At 48.1% G+C, this 25,804-nt stretch overlaps 1 protein-coding gene across 1 annotated transcript; it reads left to right on the forward strand.

Annotated features, from left to right (window-relative positions):
• The first annotated feature begins 666 nt into the window (after positions 1 to 666).
• On the forward strand, positions 667 to 25,526 carry LOC139604715 (TOG array regulator of axonemal microtubules protein 2-like). Its single transcript, XM_071455939.1, has 16 exons — positions 667 to 672; positions 931 to 1,077; positions 8,906 to 9,056; positions 10,180 to 10,341; positions 10,961 to 11,093; positions 12,764 to 12,869; positions 13,604 to 13,839; positions 15,354 to 15,506; positions 16,720 to 16,837; positions 17,799 to 17,902; positions 19,695 to 19,899; positions 21,075 to 21,291; positions 22,375 to 22,461; positions 24,623 to 24,854; positions 24,996 to 25,071; positions 25,521 to 25,526. The coding sequence occupies exons 1-16, from the start codon at positions 667 to 669 to the stop codon at positions 25,524 to 25,526; spliced, it is 2,139 nt and encodes a 712-aa protein (XP_071312040.1).
• The last annotated feature ends 278 nt before the right edge of the window (positions 25,527 to 25,804 follow it).

The following is a 25,804-nucleotide window of genomic DNA, read 5'->3' on the forward strand; positions in this document are numbered from 1 at the left end:
AATTGAAAATCTTCAGTGGGGCTTTTATAGTGCAATCTGAATATCCTCCGCTAGCAGCTGAGTTGGAAACAGCCTCTTTGTTCTTGAAAGAGTCAGCAGGTGTAATATCATTCTCAGGAGACAGCAGTGCTCTGATCCCATGTAGCACAAGGCTGTCACCAGGGTAAGGAACGAGCAAGCAAAGTCAAGCTTTGGCAGCTGTACAAAAGTAGCTGCCCTCCATACAGACTCATGTCTCAGCTCAGCAGCCCTTGCTGCTTCAGAGAGGTTGTAGGAGCCACTTGGCTCCAAAAGGAGAGACAGCAAGACTGGGGAGTTCTGATGCAGGTTGAAGAATGACTGCTGATGGTGGGGAAGAGGAGGCAGGGCTTCAAAGCACCTCCAGATGGGTCCTCTGCTGGACTTGGCCATTATTTCATCCAGAGCTTGGGCAGCTGTCTGTAACTCCAGCAACTGAAAGCTTAAGGACAGTGAATTAGCTTTGCATCCTGTTGGTTTATGGGTTGCATTTCCTCCTTCATCATAGTGACCATGTTTAAAAGTTTTGCCTCCTTTCATGGTACACCCATTCCCTCCCTTCTCTTTCTACCTCCTCACATGTTCTTTTGTCCTCCATTTTCTCCAGGCCAGGATCCAGCAGCATAAGCAAAGAGAAGAGCTTTCAACATGCAGGTAGGTACAGGGCACGTCTGTCCTAAAATGACCATTGTAGTCTTGACCCTGAGGTGACATTTGGAAAGCTTGGGTAAATCCTATTCTTTTAAAAAATTCTTTAAATTCATTTCAATTCTTTGATGGGCTCAGTGGACTCTCCCAGAGCCCAGTCCCTGGGAGTGTTCTCTGGTGGTGCAGTGAGAATTCCTCCACTTTGCAGGCGTGACTAGGTTCATTTTCTCCAAGTCTTTCCGGCCTTGGGTCCTTCCCTCAAAGCCATTGCCCCCCATCCGGATCAACTCTCATTCTTCTAACAATAATAAAATGGACAGTGTGGAAGGAGAGAACAAGGAAGCAGGCACTGGCTATGATAATGACAGTAGAGAAAACCAGGAGCAGAGTTCAGAAGGAAAAAGTTCTAAGGTAAGGAGCCCAAACTAAGTCCTGTGAGGTAGATTTTCAGTTTATGTGCTGGAGGCAGAGCTTAGAGACCTTTTCCTGTGCTGTTAGCCCAGGGGAGCAGCTGAGCCAAAGAAGAGCTCAGCTGGACACTGCTGCTTCAGGCTGTCTCTGCAATGGGTGTGTAGTGCAGCCTTCACGTCCTCAGTGTGGATCAATAACAGGAGAGGTCTTACAATGGTTTCTGGGCTCTGCTGTGGTTCTTCCTCTGTCTTATGGCTGAGAAAACACCAACAAGCAGTCAGAGCAGCTAAAGTTATCCACTCTGGACAGGCTGTGCTCCTAGATTTAGTAAACAATGGGTTTCTTTGAACCGTCTCTGTGTCTTGGTGGTAGTTTGTGTCAGCTGTGTCTGGTTAGGATGGAAAAAGGTGTTTGCTGGAACAGGCAGTCCTGCAAAGGCAGTTCAAGGTTGTCTCAGCTTTTGACTTGTACAGCCATGCCCTCTGCACAGTTGTCCCTGATGCTATTTCAGGACTTCATCAGCTTCTGGGCAGCTGTGTGCTCTGGCATGGCTTTGTGCAGAGGGAAGGGATGGGAGGTGGCCATGGGGAGAGCAGCCCAGAGCCCAGCCCCACGATTGCCTTTGCAGCAGGGCGAGGACCTGCAGTTGTTTTGGGTTTGCCATGGGGTGCAGGAGGAGGCGGAGGAACAAGAGCTTTGGTAGAGAGAATGTCCAATCAAGGACTCTGGTAGTTGATTTCAGCCTTGCAGAGAAAGGGCCCAGTGTATCCCTGACAGGAACTGACCCCCTCACTGAAGTTTGAACAGGTCCTGGTTTGGCTCTTTAGCTGGGCCAGAAATGATGGGATCTGAAGGAAGGGTGTGCATCTGGCCCTGCTGCCCCCAGCCCCATTGCTGGCCATGGCATGGGGGCCCTGGAGCAATGTCGGCAGGCAGAGACCTTGCAGAGAGCAGCAGGGCAGGGAGCTCTGCTGAACTTCCTCAGTGCCAGGGAGCCTGAGATGATGGATGTGTGGGAGCTGGAGAGCAGCCAGCATCCCGAGAGCTCAGCAGCATCTGGGCTCAAAGGCTGCTGTGGAAGTGCAGGAGGGAAGGGCAGCAGCAGGAGAAATGAGGGGCTTGAGAAAAGCAGGTTTTGGCATCCTGCAGAATGGCTTTGTGGGAACTGGGCTGGAGATCAGCACTGGCTGTGAGACACCTCAGGGGCAGGGAGAGAACAGTGATCTAAAGCCACTGCCATGCCATCCAAAAGGCCAGTGGAGGCAGGGGCACCTCAGAACATCTTGATGTCCAATACGTGGATGCCAGCTGGGAATGTAGCAACCCTTAGTGAAAAGTGAGCATGAGGGGAGAGGTGGCAAATGTGGGACATGGTCTCTCCCTCACCTCCTCCATTTTCATTCCCCATCCTGGGCTAAGCTGCTTCATCAGTTTGGCTTTTCCTGCCAGGTCCCAATTGAGGGCATATCTAAATGTCTTGAGGCATGAATGGGGGCAAGGCTGGATGCTTGATCTGAGCACTGTGTTCTACTCTTTCCAGACTTCCTTGCTGTATTCCATTGGTGGGGATATGAAGAAGGGGTCACTGGCACTGCCTTTGATCCCCCCCATACGCAAGGCAGTGAGTCCCCCTGTGGGCAATGCTGCAGGGTCTCTGCAAAGCTCTCCCCAGCTGGAATTCCAGGAGTCCCAGGAGATGAGGTGAGCCAAGGTGTCTGCTGCTGCAGTGTGCTGTTCAGCTCTCTCTTCCCATCTCGTGTGGGTTTTTTGCCCAGTCAGGTGTCCCATGTATTTAGGCAAACCTCTGTGTATTCGTGATTATGCCCATCTATGATGATCCAGCACAATGTCAAAGACAACAGCAATGCCCCAAGAGCAGAGGTGGTGGTGGGGAAGAGGAGGCAGGGCTTCAAAGCACCTCCTGATGGGTCCTCTGCTGGGCTTGGCTATTGAATCTCTCTGTAATGGTTGTGGTCACATTTGGGAACTGTACTGCATGGGATGGGGTCCTGCAGGTCTTTGAATGCTGTGATCCTTGACTGTCAAATTCTGCAACCAGGAGACTGTGCCTGGGCAAATATTGGCTACTGGAGAGGTGTCTGCAAATTCAGGTGCTGCTTCTGTAAACGTCAGGTGTAACTTGACTGTGCCTGGGCCTCCACTGTGAAATAAGATGCCAGATAAATTTTTCAGTATAGATGTAAAATCTGATGTATAATCCGATTGATGTTTAATATCTTGATCTGGGCTTAAGATCAAAGAGGGCAAGGTGGTAGAGAAGAGTTCTAGGTCTGTACCTGATGGAAAAATATTGGCTTGGATATGCAAGAGAAAATGTAGCTATTACCCTTATCCAAGTGCTAACAATAAAGTGGGAGTCACAGAAGTATCATGCCAATTGAGAATCTTCAGTGGGGCTTTTATAGTGCAATCTGAATATCCTCCGCTAGCAGCTGAGTTGGAAACAGCCTCTTTGTTCTTGAAAGAGCCAGCAGGTGTAATATCATTCTCAGGAGACAGCAGTGCTCTGATCCCATGTAGCACAAGGCTGTCACCAGGGTAAGGAACGAGCAAGCAAAGTCAAGCTTTGGCAGCTGTACAAAAGTAGATGCCCTCCATACGGACTCATGTCTCAGCTCAGCAGCCCTTGCTGCTTCAGAGAGGCTGTAGGAGCCACTTGGCTCCAAAAGGAGAGGCAGCAGAACTGGGGAGTTCTGATGCAAGTTGAAGAATGATGGCTGTGTTTCAGCCAGAGCTTGGCCAGCTCTCTGTGACTCCAGCAACTGAAATCTTAAGGACAATTAATCAGCTTTGCATCTTGTTGGGTTTGTGTGTTGCATTTCTCCCTTCATCATAGTGACCATGTTTAAAAGTTTTGCCTCCTTTCATGGTACACCCATTCCCTCCCTTCTCTTTCTACCTCCTCACATGTTCTTTTGTCCTCCATTTTCTCCAGGCCAGGATCCAGCAGCATAAACAAAGAGAAGAGCTTTCAACATGCAGGTAGGTACAGGGCACGTCTGTCCTAAAATGACCATTGTAGTCTTGACCCTGAGGTGACATTTGGAAAGCTTGGGTAAATCCTATTCTTTTAAAAAATTCTTTAAATTCATTTCAATTCTTTGATGGGCTCAGTGGACTCTCCCAGAGCCCAGTCCCTGGGACTGTGCTCCATTGGTGCAGTGAAAATTCCTCCAATGTGAAATGTTGAGTGGTACCTGGGGGCCCGAGCTGGAAGAGGATACCTTCCTCTCCACCCTGCACATGCCTTTTATCTCCCTGCAGCCTTTCTAGTGTCAGAACTAGTAGGGAAAAAGAAGGCATTTATCATGAAATGAGAGATGTTCCCACTCCTTCCTCCTGCTTTTGAAGCAGAAAACCTTTCCTTGGGGCAGTTTCTGAGCTGAACCCTGTGAGATCTGAAGAGGATTCATGGACATTGCCTGGTTTTGCACTGGCAGAAATCTGGAAACTTCCTATGATGGAGAAGGTGGCTTCCAAATGGATGCAGCCTATGCAGGGTGTGAGTTTGTCATGCTGTGACAGCACAAGCCCTCAGCTACCTATGGCAGGTTCACAGTGACAAATCTCTTTCCTGGCTCTCTCTGCCTGTGTCAGTGTTGCAGGCTGAGGCTGGGGCAGGAGATGCCTTCTGCCTTGTCCCTTTCCCTGCCTTGCCTGATCCCTGACAAGTGGAATTGTGCCAGACAAAATGCAGTCCCCGGTGCATCTGGGTCAGGCAATGCTTTCAAGTTGAAAGCCCCAATGACACTGTTGTTGTTCCTGTGTCATCTCTGGGTGTGTAATGATAGGAGAGATGAGACTTGGAGAAATAATTCTGCTGATGCAGAAAAAGGGATCAGATCCCCTGGTCCCTTTGGGGATCAGGGTTAGTTCTGCCAAATCCTGGCTGTGGCCCCTTTGGAATGACTCTTTACTTGCTCATATGCAGCTGGAATGCTTAATGCTCAGTAAGTAAGGTGACATTTTTGCTGGATCAATTCTGGCCTAGAAATTTCCTATCTCATTAAACCTTACCTGTCTCATTTTTATTACTGACCACAGCATTCTACAGGTTGAAAGAATCCTGGTTTAAGATACTCATCCTCCTTGGCTGCCATAGGATTTTATTCTCTGTGCAGCCATGTAAAGAACTAGTTCTCTTAATTCTAACTGCTCTGTTGAAGAGTATTTCAAAATGACCTACCCTCTGCTATTTCCATTAGGAATATTTTGAATTGACAGTATTAGCCAAGATCAGAAATGTTTTGAGGCAGGTCATGTTTATGTTGTGTTTGGGTGTCTCTGCTGAAAAGACAGCAGGGGATAATCAATGCCTGGAACAAGTAAGTAGAGCAAAAACGGAACTTTGGGATGAACACTTTGTTCCCTACAAAGCCAGGCTCACAGAATACTGGGCACATCTAATGGAGGAAGCAAAGCTTCTTTTGCATCTAAAACGTGGTGCCACTGTGTGTGTCCCAGCACTTCTTTTGTTGTAAAGAGTAATATAAAATCCCAAAAATGCAATACCCGACCTGGAATTGAGTGGGACCTTTTGAAAACAATTACTTCATTGCCAGTGTCAGATTCTAGAGAGCACTGTGAATTGCCAACTGTTTGGAAGGAAAGGGGTCCTGTAGTAGTGGGGAGGCAATGGGCACCACATGAACTAGTAGAGCCCTTCGCTCTTGGCTTGCCAGCTCCATATTGTTCAGAGAAATTAAACTGATGCTCATTTCACAAAAAAATAAAAAAACCAAGCAATCTTTTCAGTAACCAAAATATGCTTTGAATTCCTCACCCATTAGATGGGTTGATTGTAAAGGCATGAGTTCAATTAACTCACTTCTTGTCTTGTACCTGAATGTCAGCTTCTTCTGAGCCTACAGCAAACACCCAGAGGAAGAAGGGAAAGAGCTCTTGGTGCAAGATAGGAGCTGGGATGCCGCTGTTCCCAAGGGAACTGGCTGACCTGTTGGGCTTGGAGCCTCCTGTGCCGCAGCCCGGCCTTGGGAATGGAGGTCTGGGCTCCCGGGCAGCTCAGGGGCCTTGGCCCAGGAGCCCCGGCAGAGGCCGCGGAGCCGCGCTGGCCCCAGGGGCACTGCCAGGGAGGACAAGGGCAGAGGGGAGGGGGGAGCTGGGCTGCTTGCTGGCAGCAGGAAGGGTCTTGTGGCAGTGCAGAGAGGCTGTGCACATTGCCAGGGAACAGCTGTGCCCTGCATGTGCCCCTGCAAGGAGCTGTGCTGCTGCCCCTGGAGCTGTAGGGCTGCTGAGCTGTGGGGCAGGCAGAGGAGCAGGAGGGTGCATGTGCAGCTGAGCCATTCCTGGAGAGCACAGGGCTCTGGGCTCCCTGCTGTCCCAGGGCAGCCCAGAGGCCAGGCTGTGCCTGTGCTAGCTCTGGGGAAGTGGCTCAGGGTTTTGCCCTGGCCTGCCTCAAGTGTCTGCCAGCAGGAGCGTGTTTCCCTGTGCAGCTGTTTAGAAGTTTGCAGGAAATGTGTTCCAGGAAATATGGAGCTTCAGATGCTTTAGATTGCATCGTCACCTCTGTTATATTGTTTGTGTCCATTTTGCTGGCCTGAGTGACAGCAGTGGTCCCAAGGAGGTTACCTTGGGATCTGTAGTTTCCCTGCCAATATCCCAAATGCTTTTACCTTCCAAGGCCCTCCTTTGAAAGAGCTGTTATCTAAGTCTCCTTTTTTTTATTATGCTGACCATTCTGCAGGGACAAAAAGTCCTGATTTAAGACATTGCTTTTTTTCTACTGCGTTGCCACTTAATTTATCCTCCATGAAGCTGTTGTATAGAATTGCAACTAGAAAATTATGATGGTGTTCACAGGGGTCTCAGGTTGAGGGAAGAGATGAGGATTTGACTCCATTGTTCAGAAGGCTTGATTTATTATTTTATTATATATATTACATTAAAACTATAGTAAAAGAATAGAAGAAAAACTATACTAAAAGAATAGAAGAAAGGATTTCCTCAGAAGGATTTCCTCTGTGTCCGAGACAGCTGACTGTGATTGGCCATTAATTAGAAACAATCAACATGGGCCAATCACAGATCCACCTGTTGCATTCCACAGCAGCAGATAACCATTGTTTACATTTTGTTCCTGAGGCCTCTCAGCTTCTCAGGAGGAAAAATCCTAAGGAAAGGCTTTTTCATAAAAGATGTCTGTGACAGAAAATCAGCCTTTAGTCAGGCTGGCCCAAAAGTGGCCCAAGCTCATACAGTTTAGAATGAAAATCCTTGAGGAAAATGAAATATCTAGTGTCAAGAACACAGTTCACATTTGGGTAACAGTCCTGCAATGCTCAGATTTTCTTTGAATGTCCTCTAAAATATTCCAACAAAAAGAAGACAAGGTTGATCTAAATGCATCCAGGTATTAGAACCTGGGGCTTCTTTCAGGAACTGGAAAGATGATGTTTACTAAAATCAGCGTGAAAAAGGGCAGAAAAGAATCTCTGTCAAGAGCAATCTCTGTCTCTGCCCTTCTCTATCAGACACAGAGGCTCTCCAGCATGCAGGGGCTGAGGCCTTCATCATGCAGCAGGTTTCAGTCTGCTGGCCAACAGAGCCATGTCATGTCTGCTGCCAGTAGCCCTTCCCTTGGGAGAGGGTCCAGGCATTGTACCTTGCTGCTCTCAGTCACAATCTCTGTGTCTTGAGAGCTCTGCACTCTGGAACCTGTCTTGCCTGTTGCCCAGCATTGCATTTTTGGGGGCTTGAAGTCTGCCAGAGATTTACACAAAGCTTTGCTTCCATTCCCAGGCCTCCCACTGAGCCAGGCCAAGGAGACAGATCATCCCACCAGTCCTGGTCTAACGAGGGACAAAGAGCTGAGGGATGGCTTTGGAAAGGTAAGAGATAATGACAGGGATGAGCAGACTTCCTTTCCTGTGGCTGTTTGGTGCTTGGCCCAAAATGTCACTGAAAATCATCTGCCACTCTTGGGGGATGGGGATTCCCTTGGGAATATATTGGACAGCTACAGAACCATTGCTTGGCTATTTCCAGTGGTGCCTAGGTCCCTGGTTTGGAGATGGTGCTAAGGTCATGCCAGAAGCATTCGTATGTGCAAAGGCTGTTTTAGAGAAGTTCTGAATGGCAGAGCAAGCTACACATCAGTGCACGTGGGCAAAGTGCACCCTCGGAAGCAGAGAAGCAAAGATTCTAATGTTGGGTGTAAGCAAGGCTGCAAAAGAAAATGGGAGAAGTTGATTTTTCCTGGTCACCTTTGTGGCTGTATCTCACAGCCCTCTCATTCTCAAGTTTTCTGCTCATTATCATCAGTGTTTCTGCAACTTGTTTTCACATGACTCCTCCTTTTGGTCTCCTGGTCTCAGAGACCAAGTCCTTCAGAGCCCTTCAGAGCTGAGTTGTTCAGAAGCCAGGAAGTGAGAAACAGCTGCAATTCCTGGCCATGAGTGTTAAGCAACAGCTCATTAGCCCTCCTTGCTGGGTATTGCACATGGTTTTTATTCTCCTGCCATGGCCTGTAGGAACTGAACTGCCTGCTCACTGGCCATGTCAGCTCTTCCTCTGTCTTGGAGCACTCCTATGACTTTGATGCTTCAAGCAGGGCTTCCTGACATAGGCTGCAGTTGCAGCAGTGGAAGGTTGTGGCACTGAAGTGTTCCCCCTCACTGTGTGTAATTGCCAAGGTGAGGACAGGAGACATTCCTCTGAAACTATTGGAATGTGGATGGAGCTGCATTGAAGCCTATGGCACTCTGTGGACTCTGTGCTCCTGATGAGATGTTGTGTGTGGTTTGTGTGTCTCTGCTTGCAGTCTATGATGTATTTCCATTGCACCTAGATCCGTGCTGCTTTGTGCATGTTGGCTCAGAAGAACTTGGAGCGGAAGGACGCAGAGCTTTTTGAGAGAGAGATGAAGAAAAGGAGACAAAGGAAAACATCCTTGCAGCCTATTCCTGAGACAGTTGAGCCTGGGAATGCAGCTGAAGCAAGTAAGTGGTGGCTACACTTGTGGTGGTCCTTTTCGACCACTTGCTTGACCTTTGCACAGTCTTGCAATCAGACCGGGGAGCTGTTCTGCTTGCATCTGAGTGGAAGCTTGCTTGGGATTGAATTCTGTTTCTCAAAGAAAAATACAGAGGCATGAAGTGTCTTGCCCATGACCTCACTGAGTCAGTAACAGAATATCAGCTTCCTCCCTTGACCTCTAAAGTCTTTTTAAGAGTAGAAAATTCTGTCTTGCAAAGTACACTGGGGCTTCAGACTCTCTCCTGGAGAGCAGCCTCCAGGGAAGGGGAGTCCAAAAGAATGCTTTTCAACTGGGGTGCAGCCTGGAAGAAACAAAATTCAGCTCCTTGTAATGAAGACACCAGAGATCCTTCTCCTGCCCCTCCCTGCTGATGAGCTGGTGCTGTAGAGCTGTGCTGAAGCCCCAGCCAGGGCTTCTGTTGTAGCCCCAGGAGGCAGCAGCATTCTCGACTGAATCCCGGCTGAGGGGCTCTGCCTGCAGGGCTGTGAGCGCTGCCCGAGGGCGGCAGCGGGGCCCTGAGGAGGCAGCACTCAGCCCCAGGCCAGCACCCAAGGTTATCTGCACTTTGCTTTGGCAACTGCCCCTGCCAGCCTCTGCAACAGGAGAACAAAGGCAAAGCAATGCTGGGTTTCCTTGTTTCTTAGGGAAAGCATCACTTCAGTTTGATTTTAAGCTAGAATAGGGTAGATTTAGATTAGATATTAGGGAGATTTTTTTTTGTAATGAAGGGAATGAAAAGCTGGAAGGGTTTTCCCAGAGAAGCTGTTGTTGGTCCATCCTTGAAGATGTTCAAGGCCATCTTACATGGGGCTCTGAGGAACCTGATCAGGATGAAGATGTCCCTGCTCACAGGAGTTAGACTAGATAGTGCTTAAAGGTGCCTTCCAACCCAAAATCTTCTAGGATTCTGTGCTCATTGTCCCATGTTAGTGTTATACTTGGTATAAAGTGGTATTTCATTGTTATACTTGAAGTTCTTTGGGATAACAAAGAGGTGTTACGCAGCTCCAGCAAGTTTTCTGGCCCTTTCCATCATCACCCTGTGCAGCACTATCCACTTACAAGCTCCTCTTTGGTCCCTGCAGCCTTTAGCCTACCACCTGTTGATGGCACAGCTTCTAGAGTGCAGAGAACACACCCTGGTAGTGACTTGAGGAAGAAGGTCATGAGGAAGCAGGACAACGTTCCCTTACTGCCCAATACACCCATCATCCATGGGGATGGCAGCTTCCCACGCAGCTCCTCAGGTAAGCCTGCTCCATGGCAGCTTTTTCCACACGGGTTTTTCCTTGCATGAGGAGCACAAACTGCCTCCTGCCTCAGCCAGCACTGCTGGGATCTTGGCTCCATAGTCTGTCCTGAGAGTGAACAGCAAATCTGCTTTGAGTTACTCCAGCTTGGAAGTACTAGAGCAGTTGATTCTTAGAGATCTATTGGAAAGTTGAGCTGAATAAAGTAGTGGTAAAGGCCTAAGCTCTGGCTTTTGCCCATCCTGATAGTCCAAACTACAGCACTGGTGCCAGGAGGCAGCTGGGACTGCAGAGATGAGCTGCAGGGCAGTTTGCCAGGCTGTGCTCACTGTGCTCCTACAAGAACCACCACTATCAGTTGTTCACTCACCATCTGGCACCTGTGGCACTTGGGAGCTGGCGCTGCGGGGCAATTGCCAGCTTCAGCCTGGAGCTGGGCCCAGCTGGGGGAGGCTGGGAGCAAGCAAGGAGCCCCAGGAGCCAGACAGCAGGGAAGCCTCTGAGCCAGTGCCAGTTTGTAGTACACGGAGCCCTGGCTGGGAGATGGGGCTGAGGCCGCTCCATGGCGGGGCCTTGCCCGGGGCTGCAGCGCCCATGGCCGACCCTCTCCTCACAGTGACCTCGCAGACGGCCCCTGGTGCCAAGCACCGAGAGGAGCCGCTCCGTGGGCGTGGGCAGAAGGACAGAGCCTCTTCAGACCCACAGCAGTCCTTGCAGGAGGCACTCTCCTTGCTGGGCAGCGATGACTGGTAAGAAAGGCCCCGTTCCCTCTGTGTCCCTCTCGGCGTTAAGGTCGGTCGGAAGCGTGTCTTGCTCGTGCCTCAGAGCCCCGAGAGCCCAGACGGCCAAAGGGCACTGGTGAAACCCCTGCAGAGCAGGGAGAGGATGAAGATTGGAGAGCAGCCTTTTCTTGGCCTTGCTCTGCAGCAGTGCTGCAGCTGCAGCAGGTCCGTGCTGTTTCCTCGCTTTGCCTGCTGCTCCATGGAGCTGCAAGGGAAACCTTGAGGGAAGAGAGAAAGCTCTGGAAGGAGATGATTTGCTGGCTGAAGGCAGAAGCAGGATGGCAGCAGTTTTGAGTGTAGAGATTTGGGTGCCTTGGGCCACTGGCCCAGTGGGACTGAGTAAGATTCCTCTCTGCTCCCACTGCTGACAGCAATGGCAGGTGACAGGGTCTCCCTGTGACCTCCTGCATGGGAGTCCCAGAAGCAGCTCCAGGGAGTTCCTCTTTCTGAGAAATGGACTGAGTTGTGCTTTCAAGTCCCTCAGCCTGCCATTACTCCTGAAGGGCTCATGGCAGAAGAGAAGGAAAAAGAAAGAAAACCCTCTAGGAATCTTGCACTTTTGGAATTCAACTTTTTCCCTCTCACTGCTTCATATGGACCTGAGATGTTTTGCCAATACTCCCAATGTGTCCCAAAATTATACACAGGCAGAAGGAGGCCCAGAGGTGATAACCCTACAAATTTTAGCTGATACTGGTTTTCTTTTTGATGTCTTTTTGATCACTCCCTGGTGGATGCTTCATTCACACAGGAGTAAGGACTCCATTCACATCAGGATAAGCATGAAAAATCTGCCACAATGCATCTCCTTGTGGAGTCACCTTTGTTTTGCCCTTTCACTTCTGCTTTCTCTTCCCCATTTCTCTTTGGTGCCCTGTGAGGTGCAGAGAGCTTCTACAGGTGTGGGGGGTCCAGATGGCACCCAGGGGTGCCTGTGGGATCAGTCACCAGCCCTGGGCTGCAGCCCTGATGCCTCACAGACCTTCCTGTAGCGGAGGGCCTGCACAAAGAGAATGCTCAGAGACAGAGTTGTTTGCTCCTTTTAAATAACCTGTTGCTGTTGTGGGGGTTGTTTTAGGTAGGGGGTTTTGGGAAAAGCCAGAGTTTCAACAGTTCTTGCCCAGGGGTGGAATCTCCTAGGTCATCCTGCTGCTTTTTTGGGGAATGTGTGAGGTGGAGTGGAGGGGGTGACAGAGAGGCCTAGATTGTAGAGTGGAAACTCAGCTCCAGAGTGGCAGTGCAGACTCTCCCTGCTGAATGCCTGCTGGGGCTGACAAAGAAGGAAAATGCCCCAATAACAGCCTGGTGGCACTGTGCCTCAGGGACAGGTACAGGGAGGTGACAAGAAACAGCAGCATGGCCTGGTCTCACAGCTTCTAGGAAGCAGTGACAGAGGGGCCTCATGTGCCAGAGATTTCAGAAAGTCTGTCTTCTTAAATGGCCACTCTGAAACCCCTCTCTTTGCCTCTTGGGTTTGTGAATCCTTTCGACAGCCACAGCACCCTGGGGCAACATGTTCCACGATTTCATTAAGCACTCCTTGAAAAGCACCTCCCATTGTTCAACTGAGCTGCCAGCCTGGTCATTTCAGAGGGTGCTGCCTTGGTGGAGAGAAAAATCAATCTTCTGCCTTTCAGGGAGCTGAAGGAGAAGGGACTCTTCACCATCCAACACCTGGCTGGGTCCCATTCAGAGGTCCTGCTTTGTAGACTTCATGACATTTGCTTGGCAGTTACCAGTGAGGTGAGAACATTGTTCTGAATTGTCCCCCATACTTCATACACAGTGTGTAGAGTAGGTATGTGCTTGTTCATCTCCATGTGTGCTCAAGGTCTGCCTTCATTTCTGGTTTTAGACCTGATATTTCTAATGTCTGTCAGCTATCTGTAGGATCTGTGGGTACATGCAGCTGTATTTACTGGCAGGTCGGGTATCTGACACTCATCTTTGAGTGTGGTGCCTTTATAATGCAATGTGCAAAGGCAGAAACTGAGACACTAATGACGTTATTTGCCAGAGTCCCAATCTCTGCCCAAGCTGTAATTCAACACTGCAACTTATTCTGTAGACCAGAGCCTGTGTTTTCTGTTTCTTGGCTGAGTGCTTCAGCTGCTGGTGTTGCTTTTTTGAACAGGAGCACCTGACTCTTTTATTTTTATGACTTGTGCCTTTATGATTTGAAAGCAGCTCTTGCTTTAATTTTCTAATGAAAGGGCCTAAAATCAAAGCTGTGGACATTTTAGAAGGGTTAAGTAGAACACTTTTGTGAAATTTTTTTTTTAGGCCTGCAGTTAGCAGGTCTGAGGCCAGAAATTGGTGCCAAAGTGCCTTTCTGTGCTTGCGCTCTCCTGTTCTTCTTGTACTTGTATGTTTCTCTGGACACAGTGGGATGTGTTGTCATTTCCTGGGACTTCTGTTGAAGGCAACTGGTTTTCTTTTCAAGGTGATTCTCATACTTCCCCTCATGACTTTCCCAGGTGACCAACCTCCGTTCCAAGGTGTCCTACTCTGCAATTGTCACTCTGGGAGAGCTCTTTGTGACCTTGAAGAAGGACATGGACTCTGAGGTGGATGAGGTTGCTCGGGTGCTTCTCCAAATGGTGTCCAACTCGCCAGAATTTGTGCAGAAAGCAGCCAGTCAGACCCTGGGGATCGTGGTGGAGAATGTGACTCCTGCACAAGCAATGACTGCTCTCATGGACATGGGAGTCAAGTAGGTTCTTCTTCTTTTAGTGATGTTCTTCACCTTCGTGTGTGTGGGAGGGAGAAGGGATGAGACAGAGAATGGGAATGGTGGGAGGGAAAGGTCCTGTATCCTGCATCTTCTGTGGACTCAGTGACTTGATTCTCCAACTACCCTCACTTCTTTCCTCTTGTCACCTATTTCTGCCCTCCTGCAGGCTATTAGTTCTCAGAATCACAGAACTGTAGAATAGGGGGAGTTGGAAGGGGCCCATCAGGACCATCAAGTCCAGCTCCTGGCCTTGCACAGAACAGCCCAAGGGTCACACCAAGTGCCTGAGATTGTTGTCCAAATGCTTCTTCAACCCTGTCAGGCTTGGTGCTGTGACCACTGCCCTGGGGAGCCTGTTCCAGTGCCCAGCCACCCTCTGGGTGAAAAACCCTTTTTCCTGATATCCAAACTAAAGCTTCTCTGACTCAGCTTCCTGCTGCTTCCTGGAGTTCTCCCAGTCTGTCAGATTTTCCTAGATATGGTGACTGGTGGGGAAGGGAAAGTGCCTGCAAAGGCCAAGGATAGAGCCTTGTGCTTTTGTGGGAAGAGGGACAATTGCAATTGCAGCTGTGAGCAGTGTTTGGTATTTCACAGCACTAACCACAGAGGCCCTGGGGAAAACCACGTATCCTCATGATGCCATTAACTTGAGAAATGAGGAGGGTCCTTGCTGGGGCATGGAGCACATGGGGGACAATCTGCTGGGTGTGGCACAGCCTGCAGAGCAGGTGCAGCCCCTGCCAAAGGAGTCTTGTATGACTGTCCTGGCCTTAGAGCTCTACTTTCTATTCAAACTGATGTTTCATGTTAGCCTTGAGATGATGAATCACTCTAAAGGCACCTTCACAGGCCGAGTGCCATGGGACAGTTGAAGCAAATGCTGCCTTAAGTGTTGGTGATAGTTCCCAAGAGACACTCTCTAGAACAGGACAGCCTGGCTAAACTGCCTGCCACCCTTTCCTCAGCTTTGGAATAGGGTAAAACATTCAGATGGATCCATTGCCAAGCCTCACAGAAGAAACAGGCTGCATTGCTGGATATTCTGCAACTTCACAGCCCACAATGTGTTTTCCCTGCATTTGTTGTTTTCCAAAGGTCTGCAGATTTGGGGATAAATGGGTGGAAAGAGCCTCAATCCTGCTGCAGCTCTGTGTACTGGTTGCCCTCTGATGGGTCAGCATCAATTGTCCTTAATTTCTAAATTATTCATATGTCATCTATTTCTTTAATCTTTCTCAGAATAAATACTGAGAAAGAAATTGAGTCTCAGATAGTGCAGGGAGACTGAATTCCTCCCTCTTCCATGCAGGCAGGCCTTGTGTACAATGCTAACTTTGTGTTTACCTGAGGACAGAACCTTCTGCAGGTGTCTGAAGGTGCAGGGAGAGCCCAGGCTCCTTCCCCCAGCAAGGGCAGGGAGCAGGCTCTGGCCAAGGCCTGTGCTGCTGCTGTTCCTGGTCCCTGTGGCCCAGGGTTTGCTCTCTCCTCCCCAGCAGCCACCACGCCCCGGTGCGGCAGTGTGCAGCCCAACTCCTCCTGTCCCTGATGCAGAGAATTGGAGTCACCAAGCTCGCAGGCACAGCCTGGGCTGAGAGGCTGGCACACGTGGCAGGGAAGCTTGCTCAGGACTGTCACAAGGACACAAGGTAATGATCTTCATTTCACCTCCTAAAACAGGAAAACCGTTTTGTGTCTGGCTGTAAAGGTGAAACCACACAAGAGTGGAAACTAAAGGGAATATGAAGTTACCTCATGGTGTGAATCATGGAATATGCTGAGTTGGAAGGGACCCATCAGGGTCATCGAGTCCAGCTCCTGAACATGTGCATTGACCCCAAGAGTCACTCCATGTGCTTGAGAGCATTGTCCAAACACTTCTTGAGCTCTGTCAGCCTTGGCACTGTGACCACTGCTCTGGGCTGCCTGGGCAAATGGCTGTACTGGGAAACCTGAGGTTGGCCAGCAAAAAGGAGCATTGCCAACTTTTTCCTGTGGCTTGAAGGATTCTTTACTGAGATCAAAAGAGCTCAGATCAGCCAGTCCAACAGTTTTGTTTGGTCTTAGGTGCACAACACAAAGCCAAAGTGTTGGCTAATGTTCATCACTGAAGGATCCCAAACATCCATTTCTCATTAACTTCAGACTTTCCTAGAAATATTTCAGGGGTCTTCAGTCTTTCTAAACCTGTCCTGCAGATTTCTAGAATGCTGTTATCTGTGGCTCAGTGAACTCCACACTTCTTCTTGAAGAAAACTGTGGCAAAATCAACCCAAACCACCAAAATCCCCTTCCTTTGATGATGAAATTCCCATGAATAGCTTCCAAGAACACCAGAGCAACTAGCTGCCCCTGTGCAAACACATAGTATAGAATAATCAATAGGATGCATGAGGTGTTTTGTTCTGGCTTCCCTGCCAGTTAAAGAAAGGCAAAATATTGTGCAATGGCAGCAAGACACTGCTAATAGGCTCTGACAACAAAGCAGATGTGTTTTGCTTGTTTCCTGAGATCCTTTGATGCCACAGAAGCACACCCACAGTTTCAGAGTGAAATGGTATTTTTCTGTTGCCCCACATTCTCCTCTCACCTCTTGTGTTCAGCTGACAGCACTGTGCAATGTCAAGTGAGGTAAATCTCCCTCTTTGCTGAGTAGGTAATGCCTTCTTGTGCAAGGATTGCACCTGATGAGTTTAAGGTATCAGCCTTTTCTGTTAACACTCTTCCTGTGTTTGTTCACTTTTCTTTTGTTTCCTTTCTTCCTTCATGCCTTCCTGCCTTCCTTTTTGCCTCCTTCCTTCCTTTCTTCTGTCCTTCCTTCCTTCCTTCCTTCCTTCCTTCCTTCCTTCCTTCCTTCCTTAGGCATTATGGACAGGAGATGGTGAAGATGTTGCTCAATCATCAACAATTTAAAAAGCTTTTGGAACAATCTCTTTCCACCCGTGACCTGGAAGATATTCTGACAAGAATTAAGAAGAAAGTAAGTGCTTGGCAGGAGAAATGTCTCCTTTGTGCAAGTATCGCCACTGCTAATATGAGATCAAACATACCCAATCTGTCTTTAGCTCATTCCTCTTCTGCTGAATCATTTTGCTCCTGGGAATGAGCTGTTAATCCTCAGCCTGTTCATCTGCAGATCACAAAGGAATTGATATTATTAGGGAAAAAGTGGGGTTTTGAATATTTTCAATATCGGTCACAAAGAGGAAAGGGAAAGAGGAGAAAATAGGTTTACATTTAAGCGTAAGCCTCCACCATGCTCTCCCTACTCTGCCCCTGTAAAGGAATTAAGTGAGAATTGTGCTTCTGAACATAACAGAGTCTTTGCAAAGGACACTGGAAGTAGTAGTACCAAGAAAATTTGCAAATATACAAAAGATGTCCAAGTCAATCCTAGTTACTACAATGACTGTCTGTCTTTTGGGAATGCTGCCCTGCTGTCAAGCCCTGTGGAGCTGGAAGAAGCTTGGTGAATTCAGCAGCATCCAGTGGAAAATCCTTTGTTTGTTTGGGGGGGGGGATTTTATTTTTCTATCGACATTATAGAAGGGAGCCTGCCTTTGTGCAGGCACAGGGGGAGTGAGTGTTGAACCAAATCGACTTCCAACACAATGGGCCAACCCCCAAAGAGTCCAGTTTTTACTGCTGCTTCCTTCACGAACACTCATTGCCTGCCAGTTTGCATTATTCCCATTTATGCTCAAGACTAAGGAATTTGGTATTTTAAACTGCTGCTCAGTGTGGTAGCACCCATAACCTGCCTTGGGCTACTGAAAACAAAGAGTTGGCATCACTGAATCTCTGGTCTGTTTCCATCTGTAAGTTAGGAAATGTTTCCCTAAGCCTTGGTAGCAGTGATCCTGGTTCTAACTTGTGTTTTCAACAGGGAATTTCCAATTTTATACTCCAAAGATTGATGGGGTTTCTCTATGTCTTTGTAGGGGATGGCAAACCAGAAGGGTGAAGGCCCATCTGTCAAGGAGCCGGTGAAGGAGAGGAACAATGGCTCAAAGAAGCCCCAGGCCACGTTGTCTTCTAGCAAACGGTACTGAGCATTTTTGTTAGATGAGACAAAGCACATGACAAGCTTTACATGTCTCTTCCTCAGGAAAAACTTTCTGGCAGAGATGACCAATGCCACAGATTGTTTCCTTTCCCTCCAAATGCTCTAGGATAAAAAATGTCTACTTCTGCATTGTGCTGAACACAACTTCTCTGGAGGGGTTTCCACAAAAATGGAGAGACAAAAAGACACCCATTGGTTGCAGCTCAGACGATGCAGTGCAGTGGCAAGGGCAGTGTTGTGGAGGCTGGGAGAGGGCCAAGTTTCCACTGCCTGACTTGGGACAAGTAAATTCAAACAGGGCTTTTTTTTCATCTGAGTGGAGTCTTTTTCAGATGGGTGTTTTGATGAGAAATCTCAGTCTGGAAGCAAGATGCCATTCCACAAAGATGCAGTCCTCATCCATGTGGTTTGGCCTGGCTGAATCATGGTTTTCTTACCCTCAAACAGTACCAAGTTTGAGTAGTAAGGAGCAAGGCAATTCCTGAACAACTTCAGTCAACAGGTGTCTCAATGTGGACTTTTTGTCTTGATATTCCTGTCCTTCATGTAATTTGCTTGATGGACAGCATGTTTGGTTTATTTCCCCCTGTGTTGCAATCAGCATTTAAGACAGGAATTGCTCCTTGCTGTCTCTTCATGGCAGTTGCAGAGCTGCTTGTACCTGTTCTCCTCTGATAACAGAATTTAGCTCTGTCCTGCTCAGCAGTGGCAGGAAAGTGACCACATGCCTCAGTAGCACAGCTAGCATCTTCCCATGCTCATGGAAGAGACAGGTTGATCCAGGAGAATTGTTCCCAGTGGGTTTGTTAACCTGTGCATCTACATTCTAGGGAAGCAAATGAAATGTGAGCATAGTTCTGGGATGTCTGGCTTCCATTTTTATCTCTCTTACTGATTTTCTGAATCCTTCAAATATAGCCCTGTTTATTTGTTCAGATGCATCTGAGGTACTTTTCCAGATTGTCATGCCTGGTGTAGAGACACTTCTCCAGAGTGATGAGTTTCCTTATTCTAAGACACACACGTCCCTTATGAGGAGGCATTTAGAATTGGAAGCAGTGTCTCTCTTTCTCCACAAAGCAATGTGACCTGTGTGCCCTGGCAGCCATCTGAAGATAGATCAGATGCATCTCATCCTTGGTTTTCCTCAGTGAGCTCCAGCAAGAATGTCACTTGCAGATTGTCTCCTGTAATGATTGCCATGAGGTCCACATTGTTCTTCAGACCCTCATGACTTTCCAGCTTGAAATCGCCTAATAGGAAAGCTGCTCAAGATGTTTTGCTCACAATTAACTGAAGGTATTGTCTGTGGCTGCAGCTCTCTCCATAGAGAGCAGCAGGCACAACTTTCCCAGGCATTGTCCTGGGGAAGGCTGTGAGAAGATCAGAGAAAAGAATCAGAAATAATTCTTATCTGCACTTGCTGCACCTGTTGTTGTGAACATGTGGAATGTGTTATGGAGATTTGTTTACTAAAGGGTAATTTCTAATTGGCTACTGGTGATGGTGTTTTGGATTCAATTGACCAATCTGGCTTGTCTGTATCAGACTGTCTGTAAGGGTGATGAGTTTCTGTATAGTATAGTATAGTATAGTATAGTATAGTATAGTATAGTATAGTATAGTATAGTATAGTATAGTATAGTATAGTGTAATAAAGTGATTGATCAGCCTTCTGGAATCATGGAGTCAATGCTAATTATTTCCATGACGGGGATGCCATGCTACAATAATTATAACCAACAGGTCCTCATTTGGTTTTATTTTCCAGGGTGAAATCTCCCTCTGATGGACACCTCCTACACCGTGCAAAAGCCCAGGTCACGTCACCTCCAGCTGTGGAAGAAACGGAGCTGCTCCAGAAGCTTTACCATCTCCTGGAAGCCAAGGGGTTTCAGACAAGGATAGAGGGAGTGGAACTCCTCCAAGACCTGTGCAAAACCAGCCCCCAGCTCATCTCCACTAACATTGTCCAAGTACGTAGGTAATCTTCACTGCTCCTTTCCTTTAGCTCCTTTCCTAAGCCTGTAGCAGCAAAGTTAATTCAGTGTGTCTTGACACTCTGTCCTGGATTTTTGGGACACGCTGGTCCCTCTTACCCAGACAAATGTAATTCAGGTCCAGGCTTCAGGACAAGTTATTTCAGTCCAGCTGTATTTGTCTGGCAGGTGCCTATTGATGCTGTTCATCAGATGATGGCAGAATTTTCTGCTGGTGTAACTGCTGCTGTCTCCTACTCCCAGTTGGGTTAAGTGAAGGGAATCCAGCCCCTGAAAGCATGGCAATTGTTCTCTAGACCAAAAATGGGTTTGCATAGGGAACAGAAGTATCAGGCTGGGTTGGTTTAAACCCAGTTGGTTTTTCAAAAACAACACTTCTATATACTCCATCTTGTCTTACACAGGCACAACTCTGGCTACTCATTTCCATCCTTGTTCCTATTCCTCTTGGTAAAGACAGTGCTCACCCTTCTTGGGGGGTCTTTTTTTCTCTTTGGAAAAGGATGGAAACAGCTAAGGACTCATCTCTGCCTTCTCCTCCCAGCAGCTGCTTTTTCCCTTTTTCCAGGAAAAGGTGCCTGATAATGTGGCTGTCAAGGGACTGAACCTGCTCTAATGAGAGCTGTACAGCACATTACATTTTGGAAGTCTACCTGTTACTTAGAGAAATGGTCTGGATCCTGGAAGAGTTGACCAGAGCCCTGCACTTCTCCAGACACTGGCTCTGAGACAAACAAAATAAAACTTAGATCTCCTCCAGCCATAGTTTTGGCAAAATCAGAACTGCCCTCAGTACTTGAGGCAACTGTATAGAAAACCAGGCATTGTAAACATCTGCTTCCATTCAAAGCAAAGGTACTCTTCAGCATTAATAAATGGAATTGATTTAATGATTTATAGATGGAGAGAAATACCATAGGGGCTACTCTGTCCCCAGCCCAACCTCTTAAAAACAGAAGAAAATCTTTCAACCAGCATGAGGTTGCACCACCATTCCAGTGAGTGGCCCACAGGAAAACAGTGAAATTGTGCAAGCAAGTGCTGACCTGACAGAAAGGATCACTTTCATCTTTGACATTGCCGACTGCTACAGCCACTCTTCAAACAAGGACATTTGAATCCAGCTTTCATGTTGCTTGTTCTCTTCACAGATTTTTGATTATTTTGTCCTGAGGATATCTGACAGCCACAAGAAAGTAAAGCAGAGGGCGCTGGACGTGCTGGCTGAAATCACAGGAGGCCTGAAAGATGCCCTGAACCCGGTGATCATTGGTTTGGTGGAAGGAATAACAAAGAACCTGAACTCAAAGGATCCCAGGGTTCGTGCTGCAGCTGTGAAAGCACTGGAAGAATCCATTGCTCATTTGGGTAAGGCTGAGCCCTGGCAGGGACTCTCCTCAACTGTGTCTCTGTCTCTCCTGCACAAGAGAGCGCTGAGTGCCTTGACAGCTGCTCTTGTCTATGGAACACTCCAGCTGACACCCACCAGAAGCTGTGCAGCTGCAGTCCTTATGCACCATCCCCAACAGGCTGGAATGTGATCAGCATTTCCCAACAGTCCCAGGAGCCCTTGGCTCTGTGCTGCTTGTCTGAAGAGCAAGTCCTGGGCTACAGCTTTGCTACGGTTCAGAGGCAAAGGGGGTTTGGAGTGTGCTTGGGCCCTGTGGCTGACTTCCCAAATGACCAGCTTTGCTGTTGGCATGAAGGGACACTGACCCATCAGAGCTTCTGCAGAGCAGCCACCTGCAAGGCTCTACATTAGAGGCATCAGCTGCCTATTTTCCACTTTTCTTCTTTGTCTTCTATGTTCAAAGGGGAACTTATGATTCACCAAGTTCATTTCTTTAGAACAAACAGGTATAAACCCAGCTGTCAATGATGCCTTGTTCCACATGTTGTTTTGCATGGGGCAAGATGGCCACAGCAATTAACTACATAGGCAAGGGCTGCTCTAAATTCCTCTGCCACACACATTTATGTCAGCTCTGAGAATGTTCACTGGGGGAATATGCCTGGAAAAAGGAGTGTTGAAGAGGCAGGTCTTCAAGAGGAGTTTCCACTTTCTCCTCCTCAGCTGCTCTGTGAACTCAGGAACTGCCTGACTCAGTGCCTTTCTGTGACCCTAGTATGGGCTTCTTCCTTTTTGCTCTGGGATGCAAAACCTTTTCACTGCTTCCATGTGACTGAACTCTTGAGGTCCCTGATGTGAAATGTTTTAACACAGCTCCTGCTACAGCAGACAAGTTTGGATTTACAAATGTGAAAGGAGAGCTTTTCTTTTGGAATTTTAAACCCTGCCAAGTATGCTGGAAGGAAAGAAGAAAAGGATTCAAAAATCCACAGAAATGTACTTTATTTTATAAAATGGGGTTGGCCCTGCCCTTTCCCTCCTCACTGTCCCTTCTCCTATGACCTGAGAAAAGTGAGCAGAACCATGTGTTTCCCTTGTAGATAAAGTGTCACTGCTGAAAGAGTTCAGCTACCAATGGAATCACCTGAGTGGCCAAGCTCTGCTGGATGTCACCGAGTGTATCACAGGTACGGCCTCCCCTTCTAAGCCAAGAGCTCTGCCCAGGGAGTGTTTACAGGGAATGCCTTGAACAGACAGCAGAGCAGCTCCTCCACATCAGGAGGTGCTGAGCTTGTCCCTGCTGCCCAATAGCCCAGGCAGGTGGATTTGGCAGGATTTCCCTGGCTGCTGCAGGGCTGGGCAGCATCTGAGATGGAGGCAGTGCTCGGCCTCAGGGCTGAGCTCTCACTGGGGCATCTCAGAACCACCTCCAGCAAAGGGAGGGGCTACAAATACCCCAGCTGGCTCCTCTCTGGGAAGCTCAGGGACATCTGTGATCTTTGAGGGAAAATGGTGGCAAATGCTGTTTCAGGGCATCAGTTTGTTTTGTCCTCACAGAATTCTTGTTTTTCTCTTGGAAAGTTTTGAGGCTGAACCGTGCCAAGCCTGGGGGTCACAGCTCAGGTCAAAACTCAACAGAGGTATCAGAGGCACAGGTTCAGTGCAAGGCAGCCTCTGGGGCACAGGGACAGAAGCAGAGTGCTGAGGCTCCCTGCCTGTGCTGTCAAAGTGGCCTTGGACTGAGCCTTTCAGGGTGTGCAAACAGTGTCTGCCTGTGCCAGCGCTGTCCAAAATGCTACAAATGCAGCTGATAATTGATTCCTCAGAGGAGCTTGCTATGTCAGCAATAGCCAAGGAATGGAAAAAGGATAATCTCAATATATGGTAGAGAAGAGGATTGATCGCCTTGCTTTAACTGGGGCTAAATCCACTGCTAATTATGCCAACATCTTTAAATGCAAGGTTTAATACACTTTGTGTCTCCATTAGGAATCTCAAAAGGGCATGTTCGGTGATTGGGAATGTCAAAGGCCCTTTAAAAAGCAATTGAATAAAGTAGATCTCCAGCAATAGGGAATTTAGTTTAGCAGTTCTTTTGATCTCTTTTTCAAATAAAGGAATTAACCATAAATTAGGACTACTTTAGAAAGAGCAGATGTTGTCTCTGAGATTTAGTAGGAACAGACAGCTGTTCCTCATGTTCAGTAGTCACCGATGTCTTTAATTGCATTTAAACTCAAATGAATTCCCATTTTAAAATGGGTACCATAACCCTTTCCTGCTTAGCAGAAATGGTTTTGGGTACTTGCAGGAGCTCTTTCAATGTTGATGACTGGTGGTGGATTAACAGCATTGAGAAAATGAAGTCTCTTCCACCACAGAATATTAAATGGCTGCTAGATAACATTTTGTCTGATCAGGAAATAAGAATGGTCTCCAGAGCATTTCAGGTTTTAGTCTCTCAGCCAAATCTGCCATGCAAGAAGCCTGTTGGTAGTAAATTTTTGTGTTTGATACAGTTCAGTTCAGAAAATGGACAGAGAGCACATTTCAGAGACAATATGAGAAAACACTCGTGTTTTGGTTACATTTCAGTCCCCTGTGTAGCATTTTTCTTTCTCTATGCCCCTATTTCAGTGGACATTAAAAGAAAAAAATGCCATTAACATTGGGAGGGGAAGTGGCAATAAAATGTGGAGATGCTCAAATGCCACACCAATGGGGTCTGGGTAATTATCTAAGACACCCTGAGGTTTGAAACAGCTATTTCTTGGAAGCCCCAAAAGCATTCTGCCAAAGACACCAGCTGGTCATTGATGTTTCTAATCCAGCTGTCAAGGAGCAGCCATCTCTGGTGGGCTGGAGTTTTGAGGTGTGTTCTAATCCTGCCCTTTGCTGTGTGCCACTGAGCACAGGGAAGAGCCAGATTAGACATTTGGAACTTGACATCAAAGTTACAAAAATGGAATCATCCCTTTATTAGAAATCTCTCCATTTCCTCTCTATGGTGCATTTCCAAATCTTCAGTGTGGGTTTAGACAAGTTCCTAATGGAAATAAAAGGCAGTTGGACATTTCATTCATTGTTCATGCAGAAAGAGATTGTGAAATAATTTAATAAATGCGCAGAGTCTGCCACAGGGACAAGGCTCTGGTGGAGCATTTAGTCCTGAGGGGTTGGTGGTTCTGTTTCCAGGATGATCAGCTGCTTTGCCCGTTTCTGGATCAAGGGGCTCTGTGTGCTGTTTTGCTGATCTTGGCCAGAGAGGCTTGCCAGAAGCAAAAGCAGAGGTAGATCCTTGTTTGCATTGAGGCTGGTGGCTAAGGAGCTGTGTCTCTGTCCCGGCAGTGCTTGTGCAGTGGGTCCATGCCAGGAGCCCTGCAGTCGTCCAGCGCGACGCCCTGCCCGTGCTCTGGTCCTTCCTGGAGAACAAGGCGCTGCCTGTGCGGAGCGCCAATGTCCGCACCGTGGCCACCAAGCTCGCCTCTGCCCTCTACAAGGTGATGGGCACCCAGCTGAAGAAATGTGCTGCCAGCAAGCCTCCACACGTGCGGGAAAACCTCTCCAAAATGCTGGGCTGGTGAGGGCGAGATGTTCTCCAGAAGGCTGAGGAAGCGCTGAGTTGGACACCTCTGGATTTGCCTTTTTAGCTGTGCCAAAAAAGACGAAATCCAAAGGAAGGGTTTGCATCTGCCCCCGCTCTCTCCATTGCTCTTCCTAGTCATGGCATGGGGGGCCTGAAGCAACTCCAGACTGAGGACAAGGTGAAGGGAATCATAGCTCAGCCTCAGACAGAGGTGAGGGGGGAGCTGGGCCAGTCTCTGTTGGGAGGAAGGGTCTTGTGGCAGCGCAGAGAGGCTGTGCACATTGCCAGGGAACAGCTGTGCCCTGCATGTGCCCCTGCAAGGAGCTGTGCTGCTGCCCCTGGAGCTGCAGGGCTGCTGAGCTGTGGGGCAGGCAGAGGAGCAGGAGGGTGCATGTGCAGCTGAGCCATTCCTGGAGAGCACAGGGCTCTGGGCTCCCTGCTGTCCCAGGGCAGCCCAGAGGCCAGGCTGTGCCTGTGCTAACTCTGGGGAAGTGGCTCAGGGTTTTGCCCTGGCCTGCCTCAAGTGTCTGCCAGCAGGAGCATGTTTCCCTGTGCAGCTGTTTAGAAGTTTGCCGGAAATGTGTCCCATGAAATACGGAGCTTCAGATGCTTTAGGTTTGTATGGTGGCCTCTGTTCTATTTTGTGTCTCCACTTTGCAGGCCTGACTGGCTGCCCTCTTGCCAAGAGGTTTTCTCCGGACACTTCTGATGTTCCCTCGCCCACAAAGTCCTCGCCTCCCGTCCAGAAGAGCTCTCTTTCCTCCAAGCTCAGGAAAAAGCTGCTGCCTGCATGAAGAGTGTTTGAAGAATAGGATTGATGCATTAGGCTTCATAGTTACAGCTGTACATATGTTCTGATCTTTAGATGTAGTTTTGAATTAATGTGTTTTGATTGTATCTGTAAAATTTGATGACGTATTTTTAACTATATATAATTTTGATGA

Source organism: Agelaius tricolor, unplaced genomic scaffold (assembly GCF_023055355.1).
Source record: "Agelaius tricolor isolate 1412-34295 unplaced genomic scaffold, bAgeTri1.0.p SCAF_55, whole genome shotgun sequence".
Lineage (NCBI taxonomy): Eukaryota > Metazoa > Chordata > Aves > Passeriformes > Icteridae > Agelaius > Agelaius tricolor.